General features: G+C 36.8%; 1 protein-coding gene across 2 annotated transcripts in view; it reads left to right on the top strand.

The window, feature by feature from the left end:
* The window catches only part of BRWD1 (bromodomain and WD repeat domain containing 1), a 125,279-nt gene that overhangs the window by 40,161 nt on the left and 61,899 nt on the right, over window positions 1-23,219 (top strand). For both annotated transcript variants that reach the window (XM_064279460.1, XM_064279459.1), the window contains exons 12-19: window positions 1,334-1,374; window positions 2,198-2,296; window positions 7,609-7,759; window positions 8,209-8,343; window positions 13,625-13,753; window positions 13,933-14,158; window positions 20,249-20,434; window positions 22,504-22,687. In XM_064279460.1, the coding sequence (XP_064135530.1) occupies window positions 1,334-1,374; window positions 2,198-2,296; window positions 7,609-7,759; window positions 8,209-8,343; window positions 13,625-13,753; window positions 13,933-14,158; window positions 20,249-20,434; window positions 22,504-22,687 (1,151 nt within the window). The remainder of the gene's footprint in view (window positions 1-1,333; window positions 1,375-2,197; window positions 2,297-7,608; window positions 7,760-8,208; window positions 8,344-13,624; window positions 13,754-13,932; window positions 14,159-20,248; window positions 20,435-22,503; window positions 22,688-23,219) is intronic.

The raw sequence follows: 23,219 nt of genomic DNA, 5'->3' as shown, positions 1-23,219 counted from the left end.
GCAAATTACTGTTTTTACAGGGTATTGTGTGGGCTGTCTGAATTTCTGGTAGGAAAAGTAGAAATTTTGAAAATTTTTATTAGCCACATATATGTACCAGTAGAACCTGGCGGGGACCCTGGGATGTAATTAGTGATACTTCGTATGTACCCCTGAACACTTAGGGTAGGCTTGTGGAAGGGGGCAAGAAAAAAATCCATACTACCTCCTAAAAATTCAGACGCACTGAATGATTCAGTATGCTTCTGTTAATGAAAACACGGTATCAACAAAAAATTCAAAGCAGAAAATAATTTTTTCACGAAAGGGTTAACCAAGCTCATGAAATTGCAGTGCTATTTTATAACATATACTAAGATTTATAACTGTCAGTATTCCGGAATGCTGGTGTTGTGGATTGAATTGTGTCCCTCCAGAATGTGGGTCGCGTTGGCTAGACCATGATTCCCAGTATTGAATGATTGTCCACGGTTCTGTCATTTAATGTGATGTCCCCCTTGTGTTGTAAATCCTACCTTTGTGACGTTAATGAGGCAGAATTAGAGGCAGTTTTGTTAATGAGGCATGATTCAACCTACAAGATTAGGTTGTATCTTGAGTCAGTCTCTTTTGAGATAAAAAAGAGAGAAGTGAGAGAGAAAGCAGAGTTGGGTGTGGAGCATGTCCCTTGAACCCAGGGTCCCTGCACTGAGAACCAGGGAAGGATTGATGACAAGGACTTTCCCCCAGAGCCAACAGAGAGAGAAAGTGTTCTCCTGGAGCTGGCACCCTGAATTTGGACTTCCAGCCCCCTAGACTGTGAGACAATAAATTTGTGGTTGTTAAAGCCACCCACTTGTGGTATTTCTGTTATTGCAGTGCTAGAAAACTAAGATAGTTGGTCAGGGGCCTGATCATCTTTTCTCCTATAGGAAGCTTTGTGTGAGGTTATTTGATAAAATGTACATTCAAATCACTTTAAAAAAAAAAATCACCAATGTGAAAATGCCTTGTTTTCACTCTTTATTTTGATCGCTTTCACACACATTAATACTTTTTATATAGATGTAATTAATTATAAATTGAACTTTAATTTTAGAAGCAAAATTTCTGAATGTATCTTCTAGATAAGAGCTTTCTCTTAATAGCCTTGTTAGGCTTATAGTTAAGAATCTTTGCATTTAAAAGTACATGCAATAACTGAATGATGAGGTTAAGCAGCACAAGTGCAGATTTCATGCTTGTTAAAACAAATGGGTTTCTAACACTGAAACTGAGGCTTATTCATTTTTTATTTACAAGCTATGTAGATGATGACCATTTTTATGTTTGTGTTCCCCCTTTCCTCCTCTAGGATAAAGTTGATAGTATCCAATTTTGTAACAATGGTGACAGGTAAGTAAGTGTTTATGTGTGTATGTGTTTTTAGGCAGATAGAACATTATAAACATTACAGAAATATTAGCTACATATTAGTAGAGCTAGCATTTCACTGTGTACATTGTAAGTACTTACTAGTAAATATGTTAATGGAATGAAGAGTGTCTGGAATGGAGGAATCCCATGAAATGTAAGTTTTTAGTATTGTTTCTGCCGGCTTCTAGGGCCAGAGGCAGTTCTGCTGTAACTCACCCTTGGCTAGATGTTTGATTTACTGATAAATTATGTATAAGGACAGTGAAATTCCTTAGGTTTGAGTAGTTAAAAAACAAAACAACTTTCTTAGTAGTCTGTAACTAAATTGGTATCACTTAAAATATATCTTCTTTTGTGGCCCCAATGTTTCTTAAAAAAATGTGTCTTAGGTGCCTTAATTTCCTAAACTGCTTAATGCGTTAAAAATGACTTAGTTTTACACGTTGGCCAGCATGAATTAATTTGAGTTTAGAGTTAAGATGGTTTAAATGGAGCTTTTGCTCCTAACAGTTTTCCTGTGTCTGTATGCTTCTTTGCGAGATAGTTCTTGTACATTGTCTTTTCAGCTGAATCTGTTTCATAAGCTGTTAATTGAATTTGAAATGTTTTTTGCCTCATAGGGCCAGGCACATGATAGCAAACCAGATACTTCCTCCCAGATATGCCCTAAATACCTATCTTTTGAATTAACTGCCTGCTAATTCACCTGAAACTCAGCACAGCTACATCAAGAAATATTTACTTGTGATTTTCACTATAGGCCTTGATGGCAAGTATAAAATCTTTTTCTGAATATTTTAAGGTTCTTAAGTGGTAGCAGAGATGGAACAGCACGAATTTGGAGATTTGAGCAGTTAGAATGGAGAAGCATTTTACTGGATATGTCTACCAGAATGTCAGGGTAAGTTAAGATGGTTTGTTGTGAATAGGTGCATCATAGGCACTTGGTGTGTATCTGTGTCTCTCTCTTTTGGTTGGCCAATTGTTTTGTTTAGGGAATTGGAGCCACCTGCTACTAAAAAGAGCTTGACTTAACATTCCTCTTTTTTTTTTAATGGTGTAAGTGAATGGCTACCTACTGCATATCTCATATATGTTGTTGTTAGGTGCTGTCGAGTCAGTTCTGACTCGTGGTGACCCTGTGTACGATAGAATGAAACACTGCTGGGTCCTGAGCCATCCTCACAATTATTGCTATGTTTGAGCCGATTGTTGCAGCCACTGTGTCAGTCCATCTTGTTGAGAATCTTCCTCTTTTCCGCCTGATTCTGTACTTTACCAGGGATGATGTCCTTCTCCAGGGACTGTTCCCTCCTGATAACATGTCCAAAGTGTGTGAAATGAAGTCCCCGCTTCCTTGCTTCCAAGGAGCACTCTGGCTTTACTTCTTTCAAGACTTGTTCATTCTTCTGGCAGTCCATGGTACATACAATATTCTTCACCAACACCATAATTCAAAGGCATCATTTCTTATTTAGTCTTTCTTACTCATTCATTGTCCAGCTTTTGCATGTGTATTAGGTGATTGAAAATATCATGGCTTTGGTCAGGCACACCTTAGTCCTCAGAGTGACGTCTTTGCTTTTCAACACTTTAAAGAGGTCCTTTGCAGCACATTTGCTCAATGCAATATGTCTGATAAACAGATACTTAAATCTCTCGTATCTAAAAGAATTTATCCTCAGATTTACGTAGGAAAGAACAGAATGTGCTTTTTGTACTATTGCTCAATGCATTGGCCTCCTTGTAGTCATCTCATTAAAAACCCCTGCAGTTAAAGACATTACAAAAATAACTTGAGTATGTCAAGTGTGGAAGTTTTTAAAAGGCCTGTTGGAGCTAAGTCTGATGGATACAGTAAGCAAACACACTTCAAAACAAATTGAGCTTGAGTAGGAATATTTTGTGTGCTAAAATTTTGACTTGTAACTTGACTTTGAAGGCATTTGTTCTCCTCCTCCCCCAAAGTTCCAAGCATGTTTTTACCATCTTTTGAGAGAAGCGTAGCACTTCCCAAAATAAATAATGCAGATTTAAAAGACATTGTTTTTGTCATTATGTATACAGGAGGCAGTATGGGTAGTGGAAAGAATATGTGTTTTAGAGTCAGAAGTTGGCTCAAATACCATTTAGACTGTTCTGAATAAAGCTATATAATTCTGAAAACACTAGTAATATTTTTTAATGTTTCATCTGGGAATTGGGACTCTTGTCTTTAAGCATTATGGGGAATTTTAAATGATATCACAAAAACTTGGAGCACACTGCCTGGCGTGGAGTAGGCATATCAGTCTTTCATTCATTGAAAATATTACTTTAGGTATACCTTTAGGTAATATAATTATCTATAATCATAATTTTTACGTAGAGTTTGTTTTCAGAGTATAGATTTATAGTTTTTTTTAAAATAGGCTTTTTTTGAGCAGTTTTAGGTTTACAAAAAAATTTTTTCATATCCGTTTTTCTGAAAAATGTTATTACCCAGAAATAGGGACATCTTGGAAATATTCATGCTTTATTTTCAATAATAATAGAAACTGAATTTTATTCTCTGCTATAACCAAAAAAAATCCAGACTCGTTGCTATCGAGTCGATTCCGACTCATACCAACCCTACAGGACAGAGTAGAACTGCCGCATAGGATTTCCACGGAGTGCCTGGTGGATTTGAACTGCTGACCTTTTGATTAGCGCTGTGGCTCTTAACCGCTACGCCACCAGGGTTTCCATTCTCAGAGAATTATATTGTGTTTTCAAAATAAATCTGATCTTAGTATTTTTGTGGAATTATCTGTGGCAGAGAATGTAAAGAACATATAGTGGAAATTCTGATAATCCTTGTTCATAAACAAATTTTTACCATCAATTAAGCATGTTACTTATTTTACCTTTAATTGAACATGTATAATTAAAATACTTACATTAATTAATCAGGATATTCATACCCATCTCTGTGAAAGTGAATACTGTGAATCACTGACTATTGGCAATAATAAAGGAAAACGGAAGTGAAGATAGTTTGAAATCATATCTACCTGTGAACAGTTATTAGCTCAAATAGGGACATCAATGTAAAAACTTGATTTTGAGACTCAAAACTGCATAGTTTTCGAGTTGGCCACTGTCTAGAAGCCCTAGTTTCTTTATCCTTAAAATGGAGGTAATAATACTGACCTTCTAAGGAGGGGGTTAGATGAAATAATATAGGCAAAGTCTCTGTTTCCAGTAGTTCCTGAAATGTCCCTGCATGTCCTGTCCCCAGTCCTGTCAAGCCTACCTCTGAGCATTATCAACCGATATATTAGTTCATACTGTTTGCCACGATTTCTGAAATGCCCATTATATTTCTGACTCCAGGCCTTTACTCACAAGGTTTCTGCTACCTGGGATGCCTTTTCCTCTATGTCTAGATTTCCAAATATCAGAAGCCTCTGAGTTCCTGCCCATGTAGTATGTCCTGTGTGGAGCCTTTTCCAGTTGACTCCAGCCATAGTGGCTCGTCTTCCCTCTGTGCTCCCCTTGCACTCTGTTTCTGAGAGCCTAGGCCTCAGTTGAGCCACCTAGAATATGGGGATAAGGCCCGTCCTGTGTCTAGTATGTTACATTTAGGCAGAACACGATAGGCATCTAATAAGTGGTGCCTGTTATTATCTTTATTAGTTGATAAAGTTTTTCTCACACTGTTGTTAAACCTTTGAGCTCTTTTAGTTGAGGGATTATTATTAAATAATGCTTTGGCTTTCTCAGAATGCCTACCACAGTGTCTGGAAAGTAAATAAGTGCTTAGTAATTATGTACTGACTACCACTTGACTGTCAGTTTTTTGTACTGTGGTGACTTGCATGTTGCTATGATGCTGGAAACTATGCAGTTGGTATTTCAAATAGCAGCAGTTACCCAGGTGGACAGATTTCAGCAGAACTTCCAGGCTAAGACAGAGTAGGAAGAAAGGCCTGGTGATACTTCTGAAAATTAGCCATTGAAAACCCTATGGATAACAATAGAGCATTGTCTGACATAGAGCTTGAAGAGCCCCGTAGGCTGGAAGGCACTGCACGATAGCTGCAACAGTGGACTCAAGCATATGATCATGAAGATGGTACAGGACTGGGCAACATTTCATTGTGTTCACAGTGAGTTGAAAACGACTCCACCACAGCTAACAATGATGAATTGAAGTGAACAAATAACTAGAGGGTATATAATGGGGGAGGAGAGAGCAGTGGGAAGGAGGTTGAGCCATATTAATGAGAAAGAGGTTTCTCTTCACACTCAACACTCACAGTTTGTAAAGCCTCATGCTAAGTGCTGCAGAGAGAATCAGAAGAAATGTGTTGGATGGGCATAAGTGAAGAGAGGGAGCACTGACTGATTTATCACTAAAGCACAGCAATTCCAGAGCACTAACCAGGCAACCAGGGGAGAGTTGTGAACAAGGTCTAGCAGAAGGTACCTCGTGGCCTTAGGGACATGGACTTTATTGTTGACTGCTCTGTCTCCTGTGTCTAGCACAGTTTCTGGCACCTGGTGGCTGCTCAAAACACAAACATGTTTAATAAATGCAAGGTGGAAAGGTTTCCTGAGAAGGATGAGAGAAATGATGCAGATTGGAGGGAAAGAGAAATAAAGATGTTTCAGATGGACAGAGATGGAGACAAAAAAGTACAGGCAGAAGATGGGTAGCAAAAGCTTTGATAGCAAGACACTGTAAACAGATTACATGTCCAACTACAAGAAAATAGCTGCATAAATTATGATAGTCCAGGCAGTGTAGTTTTTTAATCATCTTTTAAAACTAGGTTTACAAAGACTTCATAACAAGGAATGATGCTTTTGTATTATTTTCAGTGAAAGAGGATGGTGCAAAATTACGTGAACTCTGATACCTTAACTATTAAAATTAGTAAAGACTAGAAGCAAACACACTATACTACTAATAGTAGCTTTCTTTAACTCCTAAGTTTATGAATGGTGTTTTTCCCTTTGTTCACATTTTTCATGTGTTTACAAATTTCTGTGACCATAAACAACTTTTATCATAAAAAAATCAGTAGAGTTGTAAATTCCAATTGTATAATATATCTACATCGATTATAGTATTTCCAAAAATAAACAGTGATTCCTGCGGGGTGGGAGGGAACTGCTTAGTGTTCTTGGTTTCATGTCTTTCCTAAAATTTCCATCATGGTGGTGATACTTCCTTTTGCGTTTAAACTTTTCTTTCAAATCTTGAGGCAGAGTCTTCGGTGGGTAAGAGCAGGTGAATACGTTTGTTTTGGTGTTCTAATTTTGGCTGATCAAGTTGATGAAATGCAGCATGTCTGTTAGTAACAGGGAAAGCATTTTTAGTTTAAAGTGAAGAGTTGTAGTCTTTAGTCTTTATTCCATTTCACATCTTATATGACTCTTTTCCCCGGACCATCTAGTTAGTATTATTCTCTCTCCTGTTTTCCATTAGGCTTACGTAGGTAGGTGTGTTAGAGTACTTATTCCATTCTCTCATAGTTGTTTTACTTGTTAAAAACAATTCGTTAGATGTTTATAACTTTAGACTGTGTCTTACGATTTTAGAAGTAACCCTGCTTCTCCTCACCTTCCCACTGTTTACTGCTTACTACTACAGCATACCGAGAAACGTTGCATATCGCTTGCATAAAGGCTGCAGAACAATGCAGCGTGTGTATCCGAGCGCATTCTTGCCAAGAGACCCACAGCAGTAGTCTGTAGGGAAGTATAAAAGAGATCAGCACAGCGTCATTTACAGCTCAACAAGATGAGTGACTGTGTTTCAGACATTTTTCTAGATATTTGGGATATGTCTCTCTATCATCCTAAAATTACTTCTCTTCTCAGGGGAAAGAAACAATTGAAAGAAATATTAGTGATAGGGCTTAAGGTGGGGAGAAGGGGAGTAACAGGAAAGCAGTAGGGAGAAAAAGCTTAAATTTCCTAAGCAGAACCAGTGACCTAAAATCTCCACCTTGTATACTCTGTGACTGCTTCTAAGTGATGCCCTTCCCCCCTGGCTTTTGCCCACATTTGCTTGTAGATAATCAGTTGATGGGGTCAACTGTGAAGAACTCTTCAGAGTGGGTAAAATGTGTACCTGAGTGAACTGAATTTAATTAGTTATTTTTGTATTGTTGACAGATTGTATACATTGTATAGCCTAGCATCCAAATGAATTTATGCATCGTGTATTTTTTTTGTTAGGGACTTATCTTCAGAAGAGGAAAGATTTATGAAACCCAAAGTAACAATGATAGCTTGGAATCAGGATGATAGCATTGTCGTCACAGCTGTGAATGATCATGTCCTCAAAGCCTGGGATTCTTACACTGGGCAACTGCTTCATAACTTATTGGTAGGTAGTTTTTAATACAGTATGTCAAATCATATTTTAGAGCTAATTTATTTTTCGAATCTATAAAATTAATATACTGAACGAGTTTCTTCTAAATTATCAAATGACTAGACATCTGTATGTGTATTAATGTATGAATTATTGTCATTAATTCATTTTTCTAAACCCTAATGAACTAGTGCTCAGCTGCTAACCGAAAGGTTGGTGGTTTGAGTCCATTCAGAGGGGTTTTGGAAAAAAAAGGCTTGGTGATCTGTTTAGAAAAATCAGCCTTAGAAAGCCCTGTGGAACATAGTTCTACTCTGACAAACAAGGGGTTGTCGTGAGTCAGAATCGACTCAGTGGCCACTGGTTTGATTTTGGTTTTTAATGAACTGTAGCAATATGAGATAAAAAAAAAAAAACAAACTTGTAAACCCTTGTTAATTGTATAACTTTGTTGAATAAAGGGACACGCTGATGAAGTGTTTGTTTTGGAGACACATCCCTTTGATTCCAGAATCATGTTATCTGCAGGACATGATGGCAGCATATTTATATGGGATATTACAAAAGGCACCAAGATGAAACATTATTTTAATATGGTAAGAGAAATAAGACCTTGTTTTTGCATGCCTGCATTTATTTAGAATTATTTGGATTATGAAGTTTAGCCAGAAACCGAGTGTCATGTTCTGACAGTTTGTTTCTCAAAATCTGGGTACTTAAAGTGGAATAAATACCTGACAGCCACGTACATATGTATGTACATATAATACATTAAATTTTCTGTATAAGTATTCATATGAGGGAAAGATTTTCAAAAGCTTTTTGTATAGGTGTGAATGTGTACTTGGGTGTTTAAATTGGCAAAATTATGTTAATTATATTGAACAGTTTTTTTACTATTTAGATCTATTGAAATATTTGATAAGTAAAAATATTTTCAAAAATCACTAAAATCACCAAGGAGTCAGGTGTTAGTTGGGTTTTTCCAGGCTTTTTCTTTTTGTACCTGTATATTCTAAAACCAAATTAGGATCATATTGTATATTTTTAGTATTTCTCTTATAATAACCATGATAAACCCCCCAAAAAAACCCAGTGCCGTCGAGTCGATTCAAAATCAGCAAATTTAACATTGATAAAATAGCATTGTCTAATCCAAGTTCATATTCACGTTTCATCAGTTCTCGCAGTAATGTCTTTATAGCCATATTTTGCCCCTTGGACCAGGATCCAATCCAGGATTATACATTGCATTTAGTGGTTACATCTCTGTAGTTTCCTATAATTTGAAATAGTCCTTCAGCCTTTCTTTTTCTTTCTTGCCCTTTAAAAAACATTTTTTAAGTTAAGTACTTTGTATTTTTATTGTTTGCATAAACAGCATCTTAAAACATGTTACAACTTTTGCTGTCATATAGGTCTTCACCCTTTATTGTTTATTGCTCTTGTAGCCACCTAGGAACTATATTAAACTCTTGTTAATTTTAATAATGGGTCTGAGGAATCTCTTTGGCCTTTGTTTCTGTAGATGTCCTACAGTACTATGCATAAGTAAAATATATTAAAACAGAGCAGTCTATTTGAATTTTACAAATACGTTGTTAAGAAAAAATAGTAAACATAAAGAGAATATGTATAGTATGATGCCACTTATATAAAGTTTTAGAACATGTAAAACAATGCCGGTGGACAATCTGCGGCATCAGAGACATTTAAAAATATGTATACTTTCAAATCCTTATATTTTGTATTTCTTACATTTGATGGGTAGAGGTGATGGTAATAGTCATACTTTCCTCATTCATCGGTTTACTGAAAATGCTTCTCATATACCATAGGTTATAATGTTGGTGCAGATTTTTTCTTGTTAGTTATTGTGTTTTAGGTAAAAGTTTACATAGCAAATTAGGTTCCCATGTAACAGTTTTTATACAGACTGTTCTGTGACATGGGTCACAATTTTTGCAATGTGTTAGCATTTTCATTTCCATTCTGTTAATTTTGTTTCCATTTATCTAGCTTCCCTGCCTCTCCTTGCCTTCTCACTTTTGATTTTTGGTTGTCATCACTGTTGTTGCAAAATAATATGTTACAACACTTATCGTAATTGCCTTTTATTCTTGTGTACCTCTGATTGTCTTTACCTTGGATAAGTTGTGCCGACTTCCTCCATGTTGTGTTGTTGCATTTCCCAGTACCAGAAATAACAGGTTTCTGCTGTATAGCAAGTGATTCCACCTTCCCCCATCTCCTGTCCCTGATAACCATCAAAGACCTTTGCTGTCTGTGTATACCTATTCTTGACTTTTTATAAAAGTGAGACCATTCAGTATTTGTCCTTTTGTGATTGATTTATTTCACTCAGCATAATATCCTCCACATTTATCTATGTTATATTTCATGGACTCATCATTATTCTTTCTCACTGTGTAGCATTCCATTGTATGGATGTACTGCAATTTTTTTACCCATTCATCCATTGATGGACACCTAGGTTGTTTCCATCTTTTTGCTGTTGTGAATAATGCTGCAGTGAACATGAGTGTACATGTCAATTCATGTCACTGCCCTTAAATCTCTAGAATATATACCTATAAGTGGGATTGCTGGATCATAAGGTGTTTTTATTTCTTGCTTTTTGAGGAAGTGCCATATTGTTTTTCATAGTGGAGGTACCATTTTATGATCCTTCTAAAACAACAACAACAAAAAAACCCAACCCAGTGCCGTCGAGTTGATTCCGACTCATAGCAACCCTATAGGACAGAGTAGAACTGCCCCATTGAGTTTCCAAGGAGCGCCTGGGGGATTCGAACTGCCGACCCTTTGGTTAGCAGCTGTAGCACTTAACCACTACACCACCAGGGTTTCCAGTGATCCCTTCAGCAGTTGTTAAAGAGTTCTAATCTCCCCCCAACCTCACCAGCACTTGTTGTTTTTTGGTAAGTGCTGTTTTTACAGGGGTGGCCCTTTAAATTTTTTTGATGAGTACAGGCCAGTAATATTACATAATTTCTTTCAGTTTTATCTGATGTTCCTTCATGATTAGATTCTATTACACTTTTTTTATGGAATAAAACATGCATAGTATTGTCCTCTGTACGTCCTTTTAGGAGGTACATGGTATTTATTTGTCCCAGTATTGGGGATGGTAAAATTTTCAATATTTGGTCAAGATGGTGTCTGCCATGTTCGTGGCATAAAATGTAGAAGGGTTTGAATGTAAAGGCTGTTGGTACGTACAAGTGATACATTTTGTGAAATTACTCTTCATAGTTTATATTGAGTTCCAATTCAGTGTGTAATTTTGGAGACCGCATGTACTAGCAGTCTTTAGATGAGTGGTTTTTAGACCTTTTTTGTTTTGCTTTTAGTGTCTTAACCTTTTTATTTTTAATTTTGTTGTTGAAAATATAAATAGTAAAACATACACCAGTTCGACTGTTTCTATATGTACAATTCGATGACATTGATTACATTCTTCGAGTTGTACAACTCTTCTCACTATCCTTTTCTGAGTTGTTCCCTTCCATTAACATAAACTGACTGCTACCTAAGTTTCCTATCATTTGAAGTCGTTGTCACTTTGATCCCGTATAGATATTTTAAAAAAAAATTTTTTTTGTTGTTGAGACTCTACACAGCAAAATATATGCTAATTCAACCATTTCTACATGTATAGTTCAGTGGCATGGATTACATTTTTTGAATTGTGCAACTATTCTCACACCCTTTTTCTGAGTTGTTTCTCATAAACTCACTGCCCCCCTAATGTTCCTACCTAATCTTTTGAGTTGCTGTTGTCGCTTTGATCCCGTAGTGCTCAAGGCAGATATTTTTTCCTAGTTAAGCTAAACTATTGTTTGGGTTCAGGAAGACTCAAGGGGATATTTTTGGTTTTCATTTGAGAGATTTTTTTCAGCACAGTAGTTTCAGATGTTAATTTAGCCTCCATGCTCCAGTTTTTTCCTAGTTAAGCTAAACTATTGTTTGGATTTAAGAAGACTCAAGGGTATATATTTGGGTTACATTTTAGAGATTTTTTAGAGCAATACATTCAGATGTTAATTTAACCTTCGTGCTCCAGAATGCCTGGAGCCCGTGAGAATTTGCGATTTGGTTCCATGTTTTTCCGCTTTTGATCAGGATTCTTCTATAAAATCTTTGATCAAAATGTTCTGTAATGGTAGCTATCCAGTTCTTCTAGCCTCATGGCAAAGGAGGCAGTTGTTCATGGAGGCCATTAGCTACACGTTCTGTATTCTCTTATTCCTGAATCTTGTTCTTCCTCTGTTACTTGTTCTTAGGCCTTTGATTGAAGGCCATCTTAGCCATGTGTTCCATGTTTTAACAGTGAATTAGAGAAAAAATATATATACCTTTTTTTAAATGTTACAAGAGTGTATACAAACTTATATACATCTTATGTTTTCGCAGTGTCCTAAATATCTTAGTAATTCTTTTATCTTCAAGTTTGTTAATTGGCACCCATTTGTGTGCAGCATGCCAGTAGTTAAGTGTTAGTGTTCACACTGGTATTTGGGGATGTCGATGAGTTTGTTTTAGCAATTACTGGATGGATAATTCAGTTTTCCAACACTGAACAAACTTGTTTTAAAGTTTAGTTACTGGAAACAACAAATATGCATAGCTTTATGTTGCGGAGCTAACCAGACGGATCACATAACTATAAATTGATAATGCCAGGAGCCCTGGTAGCACAAGGCTAAGCGTTCAGATGCTAACCGGAAGGTTGATGGTTGGAACTCACTAGTGACTGCAGAAGAAAAGACATGGTGATCTGTTCCAATCTAGGGATCCCTATGGGCCAGTTCTTGAAATTGTGGCAGTCTGTAGTACCTGTGTGGATGTAGGTAGGCACTTTTCAAACCGTGCAGCATTGCCAGCTTTTGCATGGCAGTCTGTCATCTCAGTAGTTATTTGAAGCAGTCCTCCTAAAACGGTTTCATAGGATCGCTGTGAGTCGGAATCAACTTGATGGTGCACAACAGCAACAAGCTAATTTACAGTTGAAAAACAACAAAACAGTTAAACACTGATTTAATTAGATTAGCTTAGATCTTAGATTAGAATTAATTAGATTAGATCTAAGATGAGATTAGAGCATTCTTCTTGAAATTGTGGTGGTTTGTAGTACCTCTATGCGTTTACGTATGCACCTCTCAGACATTGCAGCATTGCCAACTTTTGCATGGCAATCCATCATCTCAGTAGTAACTTGAAGTGGAGTCCTCCTAAAACTCTAGAATAGTGTTGATTTTAGTTCATGAATATCAATCTGTGTTAATCTTTAATCACTTACCTAGTAAGTTATTAGTCAATAACATTTATTATACGATGAAACATGTGAGAGCTGGAACTTGCTGGGACTGCCTTGTTTTTCTGGGTCTTGAAAGTTTTCTGCCTTTGACAGAGTGCAATCTTAGCACTTTCCTGTCAACTCGTTTTGGTGGAAAATATTTGCATTTTCCTTCTCTGTCAGGTTTCTGTCTTACACGGGCTCTGGGTTTTGCAGGTTTTACTGTATAAAAAAAGTTTATGAAATTGTTTGCCATTCAGTCATAAAAAGTACAGAAAGACTTTCCTTTTGGATTGATACAACCCTTGATTTGGATCATTTTGGGAATTAATGCTCAGAAGATTTTTTAAGATGTTTTTAGGCTAGCAGCAGCTAAAATGAATTTTATTTTCTGAAAGTATAAAGTGATATATATGCTTAATGCACATTTAAAACAAAAATGAAATTTTTGTTTTTCCAGAAGGGTGTCTTGTTAGGAGGCTGTCCATGTGAAGAAAGCTTAAATAGCAAAAGCATTTGCTTAAAATTGGTTGTAACTTATTTTTCTCTTTTCTTAGATTGAAGGGCAAGGATTTGGAGCTGTGTTTGACTGTAAGTTTTCACAGGACGGACAACATTTTGCTTGTACAGATTCCCATGGGCACCTTATGATATTTGGTTTTGGATGCAACAAACCATATGAAAAGGTCATTTTAAGTACTTTGTCTTAACACATAAAATAAGTAATCTTGGAATTAGTTTTTTTTACCTACAATGCCTTGATTTTCTTGTTCTTTTAAAATACAATAAATGGCTTAATACGTTATTTTTTTCTTTAACATACATAAACCTCAAAAATGCCAATCTGTATACTTCACTTTTCTAGATTCCTGATCAGATGTTCTTCCATACTGACTATCGACCACTGATTAGAGATTCTAATAATTATGTCTTAGATGAGCAAACTCAACAGGCTCCTCATCTTATGCCTCCACCATTCCTGGTAGATGTAGATGGAAATCCTCATCCAACTAATTATCAGAGATTAGTACCAGGCCGAGAAAATTCCGCAGACGAACATTTGGTTCCACAGCTAGGCTATGTGGCAACGAGTAAGTGTAAAGTAGTTTTTTTTTTTTCCTTAATTTTTTATTTGTCAAGTTTAAATAATAATATAAAGAACTCCCACACTTTGAGGTTCACTAGTCATTACCATTTTGCAGTACATGTTTTATATATACATACTGTTCTGAGCCTTTTGAGACTTAAGTTGTGCACATCATGCCCCTTCATCCTTAATATTTCAGTATGTGTTTTCTCAGAACAAGAGACAGTTATCAAAACCAGGACATTGAATACTCATATAATACTGTTATTAATTCTGTTGTCTGTAAGCAAATTTTGTCAGTTATTCTAATAATGCCTTTTATAGCCCTGCCCCATGGAGATTTCAGTTTGAGACCACACATTTAAATTTAGTTGTCATATTTCTTCAATCTCCTTAAATCAGAGGGCAGTTTCTTAGTTTTTCTTTTTCTTTCATGATACTGGTATTTTTGAAGTGTATCGGCCATGAATTTTATAAAATATCCCTGAGTTTGAGTTTGTCCATTTCTTCTCCATTAAGTTCAGGTTATGCATTTTTGACAGAATACAGCATAAATGATGAAGCCTTCCTGGAGCGTCACGTCAGGATGCTTATTATGATTATACTTCACCCAGTTATTGGTAATGCTGTCTTTGAATGCTTGGTTATAGTGGTGTCTGCCAGGTTTCTTCCTTGTAAAGTTACTATTTTTCTCTTTGTAATTAATAAGTAGGGAGATAGTAAGAAGTCCTGGTGGCACAGTGGTTAAGTGCTCGGCTGCTCACCATGTTGGTGATTCAAACCTACCAGCCACTCTGCAGGAGGAAGATCTGGCAGTCTGCTTTAAAGATTAACCACCTTGAAAAACCCTATGGGGCACTTAAACACTGTCCTATAGGGTCATTATGAGTCAGAATCAGCTCTGTGACAGCAGGTATTATATTGTATATGTGGAGATAATATGTTAATACCCTGTTCCTAGTCGAACTTTTACCCACAAGTTTTAGGATCTGCTGTTGATTTTTGTCTGAGTAGTTGTTACTATGAAGGCTGCAAAATGATTTTTTCTAACTCCCATCATTGCATCTGCATTTATTTGTTGGCCGTTTACTACTCTCTTTTATTTATTTATGTAGTTTTCTAAGTTTTCATGTGGCTTTAGGGGTTGTTATATAGTGGGTTATAATTCATTACTGTTACTATTTTGATGTGCAGATTATCCTAGATTTGAGTGTGAGAGCATCAAGCTGACTCTTACGTCCCTTCCCCAAGTTTGCATCAATCTTTGAGCACTTCCTTATTCTCTGTCTCTGGTACAGTATGTTCCAAGGTCATCTTACGCTTTCCTTGTTCTAGGCAAGCGCACATTTTTTCTTTGTTAACAGCAGTGCAGTGTTTGTACAGATACAAGCAAAGAGGAAAAGTGCTGCTACCTTGTTCGGATGAGAATTGATTTGTTGAAAGTAAATCACCAGTTATATTTAAGGTTAAAGTTTGATGTAACTTCACTATATGTTTAATGTTTCAATTATTTTGTTATTTTTTATGAACTTCATTGAAGTTTAATTTATATGCAACCGTATTTGCTAATTTTAAGTGTGTGGTTCAAGTGAGCCTGAATAGATAAAGTTATGCAATTGTGTAACAACTACCAGAGTCAAAGATACAGAACATTTCCAACACCCCAGAAACTTCCTGGGCCCAGCTGGAGTCGGTCCTCCTCCCACCCTTTAACCAGTGATCTATTTTATATATTCTATTTTCTGTTTCTTTAATTTTTCATTTTCAGGAAATTTTATAAAATGGAACCGTATAGTCTTGGATGTCTGCCTTCTTTCACTTAGTATGATGCTTTTGAGATTAATCCCTGTTGTTGGATGTACCAGTAGTTTGTTCCTGTTTATTATGTGTAATACTCCATTGTATGGATATGTTATGATTTGTTTATCCATTCACAACAGTTCAAGGATTTTGGGCTTATTTTCAGTGTTGGGCTTTTAAAGGAAGTATTCCAACTCTAATAGAATTTGTCTTCCTTAAGTTCAGTTTTTGCATCATTTTAAAGCTCTATTAGGTATATACACATTTCATATTGAATTAATCCTTTTATTGTTATGAAATGTCTCTCTTTATTCCTGGTAATATTTCTTGTTCTGAAAACTATTTGTGTCATGTTAATATATTCATTCTGACTTTTTTTGGTTAGCATAGGCATAGTGTATCTTTTTTAATCCTTTACTTCTATCTGTGCCTTTATATTTAAAATAGGTTTATTGTAGGCAGCATATTCAATCTGACAAATCTGTCTTTTAGTTGGAATGTGTAGTCTGTTTACACTTAATATTAATTATTAATATGATTGGATTTAAATCTGTCATATTGCAATTTTAAAAAATTCCATATTATCCTTACCGATGTCTTATTAAGCAGTACCTGTTTGTTTTATTTACTCTCTTAATCGTTGCTGTAGCTCAGCACCTGTCAGCGTGTGTTTCTCAGACACATGGGGGTATATCTACAACCTTTTAGGGGGTCTGCGAGGTCATAGCTATTCATAATAATTTTCTTATGTTAGTGGCAATCGAGTTGAACCTGACTCACTGGAGACTTCACGTGTGCAGGGTAGAACAGATCCATAGTGTTTTCAAGGCTGTGACCTTTCAGAAGCAGTTTACCAGACCTGTCGTCCAAGGTGCCTCTGGGTAGGTTTGAACTGCCAGCCTTATGGCTAGTAGCCAAGTGCTTAACTGTTTTGCCACCCAGGGACCTTCTTAATAATACCAACATAATATTTGCCACCCCCCCCCCCCCCACTGTTTTGAAACAGTGTTGACGTTTGCTGATACTGCGGAAGCAGTGGTGCAGGTAAAAAGTTCTGGCATTAAATTACTAGTAGTGATTGTATCATTCACTGCCTGCACTTGATTACACATCTTTTTAGCATTCTGTGTGTTAAAATTGGAAGTATGCATAAAACAGTTCTGTGCATTACGAGGTCTCTTCTGGGTAAAGGAGCTCTGGTGACGAAGTGGTTAATGTGCTCGGTTTGTAACCAAAAGGTCAGCAGTTTGAATCCACCAGCCGCTCCATGAGAGAAAGATATGGCAGTCTGCTTCAGTAAAGATTCACACCCTTGGAGACCCTATGGGGCAGTTTTACTCTGTCCTGTAGGGTCGCTGTGAGCCAGAATTGACATGGTGGCAGTGGGTTTGGTTTTATTCTGGCTAAAAGGAGCCCTGGGGAACCCCGGTAGTGTGGTGGTTAAGTGCTGTGGCTGCTACCCAAGAGGTCGGCAGTTTGAATCTGCCAGGCGCTCCTTGGAAACTCAGTGGGGCAGTTCTACTCTGTCCTATAGGGTCGGTATGAGTCGGAATCGACTTCATGGCAGTGGGTTTGGTTTTTTGGTTTAAAAGGAGCCCTGGTGGTACAGTGGTTAAGCACTTGGCTGCTCACTGAAAGGTTAGTGGTTTGAACCCATGAGCAACTTCATGGGAGGAAGATGTGGCAGTCTGCTTCTGTAAAGATTACAGCCTTGGAAACCCTATAGGGTAGTTCTGTTCTGTCCTATAGGGTCACTATGAGCCTGAATTGACAGCACTGGGTTTGGTTTGGGTTTATTCCGGCTAATGAGAACATGAACTATTTCTAGCCCACTGAGAGCTCTGGGAATTTTTTTTGCCTCCTGCTCCCTGGTTTTTTTTCCCTTAGTATGATAGAGTTTTACCCTGTGTTTGTCTCTTAGTCATCTAGTGCTTCTGTAACAGAAATACCACAAGTGGATGGCTCCAACAAACAAGTTTATTCTCTCAAATTCTAGTAGGCTGTAAGTCCACATTCAGGGTGCCAGCTCCAGGGGAAGACTACCTCTCTCCGTGGACTTTGGGGTAAGGTCTTTGTCTTCAGTCTTCCCCAGTCAAGAAGCTTCTAAGCACAGGGACCCCAGGTCCAACGGATGTGCTATTCTCCTGGCTTTTGTTTTTTGGGGGTATGAGGCCACCATGTCTCTCTGCTTGCTACTCTCTTTTCTATTTCAAAAGAGATTGGCTTAAGGCACAATCTGATCTTGTAGATTGAGTCTTGCATTATTAACGTAACTGCCGCCAATCCCACCTCATTAACATCGTAGAGGTGTAGGATTCACAGCACATAGGAAAATCACATCAGATGACAAAATGGTGGACAGTCACAGTACTGGGAATCATGGCCAAGCCAAGTTTATACATGTATTTTTGGGGGACACAATTCATAAAAATATAGATCTGTCAGTATTTAGTCAAAGAATTGATTGGACCTCTCTGCATATCTTTGGAGCTTTTTCTCCTCTGTACAACTCATTCCTCTTTGGTATTCAGCTCTGTGTGTCTTAGCCTTTTTCACCTTCCATTCCCCCAAAACTCTGATCTCGTGTCTGTTCAACTCGGTGAGACCCCTAGGCACTGGTTGGGTTCCCTGTCTTTGTGTGGCAGTCTGGAAAGTGCTAGTGGGCAGTGAACTGGCACAGTCAAGAGGGCCTGCTTTCCTACCCTCCTTGTTTTTCATCTCAGGGATCGCTGCTTTCCTCCACTGTCTGATAGCCCTTGTTTCATAAGTATTTTTCCAGTATTGAAGTTGTTAATGGTGGAAGAGTAATTCCTGTAGCATTTAAGCCTTCATGGATGGAACTCTCATGGTATTTGCCGAGTTACATTTAAACGTTGGATGCTGTGAAAGAAAAGTGATACAGAAGCAGGTCTTTTGGGTGGGGAGGGGATTAGATGTCTCCATTTTTCCGCTGTCTTCTCTTTAGTTGTATATTGTGTGATCTTTCAACATTAGGAATTTTACGTTATACCCAGTTCTAGTTTAAAATAATTAAAAAAAAAAAAAACTCTTTAGATTAAGCCTCCACTTCTTCCTTTCTCAGTTAATTTTTGTGGTAATCAACATTTCTTTAGTGATTTTAAGAGAAAGTGAATCTAAGTTAATGGCATTTATCTCTTGTTAAAAAAAAAAAGAAAAAGAAGTTTTTTTCTTCATTGGTTTCCATACTAAAATGGAGATGATTATCAGTGAGATATAAAGGATTCTAACTCAGGTAGTAAGAAGTATTTTTTCCCCTGAGATGGTATATGAGACTTTAAGAGTTTCTAGATTGGTTTCTGTGTCCTTGCATTCCTTTTGATACATACTGTATTATTTCATTTTGTTGATGTTCTGCTTGTAACTGAATGGGAGAAAGGGTGGGAGTTGGCCTGTGTTACATATATTGGGTTTATGTTCCAAAAAGATTTACCTTATGGTGGGAGGACTTAAGGAGTTATTTGCATGAACATGTTAGTGTGTAGATATTTTTCCAGACCCCACAGTCATGTAATAGTTTTTATCCTTTAACACTAATTATAAACCTATTAAATAGCTCTGAAAAGGCGTTATTAGAATAATAAGCAAACACATTTTGTGTTTAAAATCTGATTCTTTTGGTTGAAGTAAGAATTCTCTATACTGGCTAAAATAAAAGCATATCTGAGGGATAGACTAAGTTAAGCCTAGAGGGAGAGACATGTGTAGCTATCTCTATCAGCTGTGCATGCTCTGTCAAGACTCTTGGGGCAGAAGGAGTGCTAGAGTTGTAGTTTGTTCAAGGCTTAAGAGGTCTTTCTCGCACTCTTTTTTTAAATAGAGAAGAAATTAAGTATCACTGCTTTTCTTTACATCAAAATCACACGTCCTTCTGTCCTAGTCAGAGACTCTGGGAAGTAAGATTTTAGTGAAATATATCTTATATAAATGAGTGATATAAGTGTAAAATGGCATAATAAAGCTCTCCCAGAAATGTGTTTTCATGTACTAACTTGCAGGGGTTTCAGATGTAGTTAGTACACATGGGGTCTCCACGAGTCAGAATCGACTTGACAGCAGCTAACACAACAGTGGTACTCTAAAAGGGAGGGTTTTGTTTGCTTTGAATCTTTGCTCAGACTTCTTATTTACAAGGCATAGGATATCTTTAATTGATTATTTTTTTAAAAACAAGAATTCTGACAATTGGTAATGTAAATTTAATTATAAATGCAGTCTGTTGAAAGTTTGTTTTCTGTTCGCGTATATTATGAATATACATTCATTGAATCTGTAGGTGACGGAGAAGTAATTGAGCAAGTCATAAGCCTACAAACCAATGATAATGGTGAACGAAGCCCAGAATCCAACATTCTTGATGGGATGATAAGACAGTTACAGCAGCAGCAAGATCAAAGAATGGGACCAGATCAGGACCCTCCTCCAAGTGGACTTGCAAATGGGGAAGAAACACCCAGAAGAGGTAACACATATGAGAAATATTTTGCCTTAATATGGCCAGGTTAAAATTGGAGAGTAAATGAACTTATTGTCAGTTATATGCAATGGGAAGAAGTTAAGTAAGCAATATGTAATTTTTACAACAAATTATTTTTGGTACTAACCTGGAGGTAGGCATATTAGGCATGAAGAAGGTATACTAAGAAACGGGCAGTTGATTTTCAAGTACTATGAAAGGTTACTGAAACCTTATTTTACTAAAATTGGAATGTTTAAAAAAACTTATTATATAAATATATGTAATTTTATTTATTCATTCTCTCGATGGACATTTGAGTAGTTTTTAGATTTTGTCAGTCACAGAAATGCTGTTAAACAGGCTTGGGTGTGCTTCAGAGTTTTTCTTGAATATAAATCTAGGAGTGGAATTGGTGGGTATAGGTATTTATGCTTTCACCTTTTATAAGATAATTGTATATAACTGTTGTTTACAGTGGAGGTACAGTTTATATTCCCACCAGCAATATATCAAAGGTGGTGGTGATTTCCTCCTCCAAAGCTTAGTAGTGTTAGATTTCTTGATTTTTGCTATTCAAATGGGCATCAAATGGTAGTGTAATCTTGATTTGAAATTTTTTTTTGTCACTAATGAGGTTGAATATCTGTCTTTTGGCTATATATTTTTTTTGTTGTTGTTATTAAGTTGTTTTTACTGTGTTCGTCAAATTTTTTAAAATTATCCGAAGGTCTTTGGGGAGTCTAATCCTATACGGTGGCTATGAGTCAGAATCGACTCGACGGCAGCGGGTTAATCCTATATGGTTGTCTGTATATATTGTACCTGTCAGTAGGCACAAGATATAAATGTATTTTTCTGTACCTTTTTTTTTTCCTTTTACAATGTATCCTAGAAATTACTTTACATCAATTCAGAGTTCTTCCTCAGGGTTTTTACAGCTTCGTAGCACTTCATTGCGTGCATGATCAGTCTTTGTAATTAGTTTGTTAATGGACGTTTAATTTATCTCATACTTGGTGTCACAAACAATGCTGTAACAGATAGCCTTGTGCATGTGTTTTCTTAAAATTGTTGGAGAATAACAATATGACTTAGGCAGTTAAATTTAGATATACAATTCTCAATTCAACAAACTTTTTAAGATCAGTGTATCTTAATATAAATACTTGGACTAATGGGGCATTTGATATCATTTCTTGTAGGGAAAGTGTAGTGTGTTCCATAATGCAAATTATTCACATATTGATTGGTAAATAGAAGAATAATGTAAATAGAAGAATGCAGAAATTGCATTCACGCTTATGTGGATTTTTTTCCAAGGCAAGGAGAGCTGGAATAGCTGGAGTAGAATTTTAGGGCTTCCAGCAGAAAGGATATCGTCCTCTTTAAGGCAGTGGGCACTTTGCTGGGCCTTCCTCCCCAGAGGCTCAGCGCTGGCCTCTGTGGCCTCCAGCCAGTAGAAGATTGCACTGCCTCCTGTGTCTACCTGTAGGGCAGCCCCAAAGGCTCAGAGTGCCGCTGTTGCCTGAGTTGCCACGTCACTGACCTGCTCTGCTCTCACGCATTTGCTGCCAGCAGATTTCTACATGAGATTTTGTTTTTGTGAATTTTTGCTGTCTACCTGGCAGCTGCCTGCCATTGTGGCTCAGATTATCCCTTCAGGTAGCAATTAATGTTCTTGTTAGATTTCTGGTTATTAAGTCACCTTGGTTTTGAGGAACCGATCTTCAATGCTTCTTTTTCCATGAGATTTATTTTTAATATGTACTTTTGAAGAAGGTGAGGTTTATAGCAATATAAATACAGCATTATAATAGAAAACACCTGTAGATTTTAAAATCTCAAAGTCTAGTAAATATTGAAATTGAGGCTAACAGCTAGTGTTTGTTTAGTAGTCTACATTTTGCCCTGTTGATCTCAGTCTTTTTTTTTTTTTTTTTTTTAAGAGTTCTTTTCAGTTGATCCTTTTTTCTTTTATTTTTGGCATGTAAGAGGAATGTATGCATGCTACACATTAAAGGAATACTAGCTTGAAATTTGTTTGGAATTACTTTTTGGTAATTTTTTTCTAGGTTTTAGAAGGCTAAGCTTAGACATCCAATCCCCTCCGAATATTGGTCTGCGTCGCAGTGGGCAAGTTGAAGGTGTTCGTCAAATGCATCAGAATGCCCCACGTAGTCAGATGGCTACAGAACGTGACCTGCAAGCTTGGAGACGAAGAGTGGTTGTTCCAGAGGTACCACTAGGCATATTTAGGTTTGTTTTAGGATATCTGTTCCTGTTGTTTCTGTCTGCAAACATATATACATACGGTTTATTCCATTAGTTGTATAAATAATGATATAAATATATTTTAGTAATGGGTGAAAAACTATCTTAATTGCGGTAGGAAAATATCCCAGTTATTTTCTTACTTTTTACTGTTGTAAATTTTTTCATAGCCAATCTCTTTTTATCTATATCAACACCTACTTTTCTCTCTTCGGTATTATTTTGAAAGAAATCCCAGAAATAATATCATTTTGTCCATAAGTATTTCAGAAAGCTAAGTAATTGTTTAAAAATACAACCACAATACCATTATCATACCTTAAAAAAAAAATCTTCAATAAAGGCAAGTATCTAGTGTTTAAATTTCCGCTTGTCTCAAATGACATGTTTTCAGCTTTTTGCAAGACTATTTCGTACTCCAAAAACCAAATCCATTGCCGTCGGGTCGATTCCGACTCACAGTGACCCTACAGGACAGGGTAGTACTGTCCCATGGAGCTTCCAAGGAGCGCCTGGT

Source organism: Loxodonta africana, chromosome 2 (assembly GCF_030014295.1).
Source record: "Loxodonta africana isolate mLoxAfr1 chromosome 2, mLoxAfr1.hap2, whole genome shotgun sequence".
Taxonomy (NCBI): Eukaryota; Metazoa; Chordata; class Mammalia; order Proboscidea; family Elephantidae; genus Loxodonta; species Loxodonta africana.
Note: the sequence above shows the minus strand (reverse complement) of the source record. Positions and strands in the feature narration are given on the sequence as shown.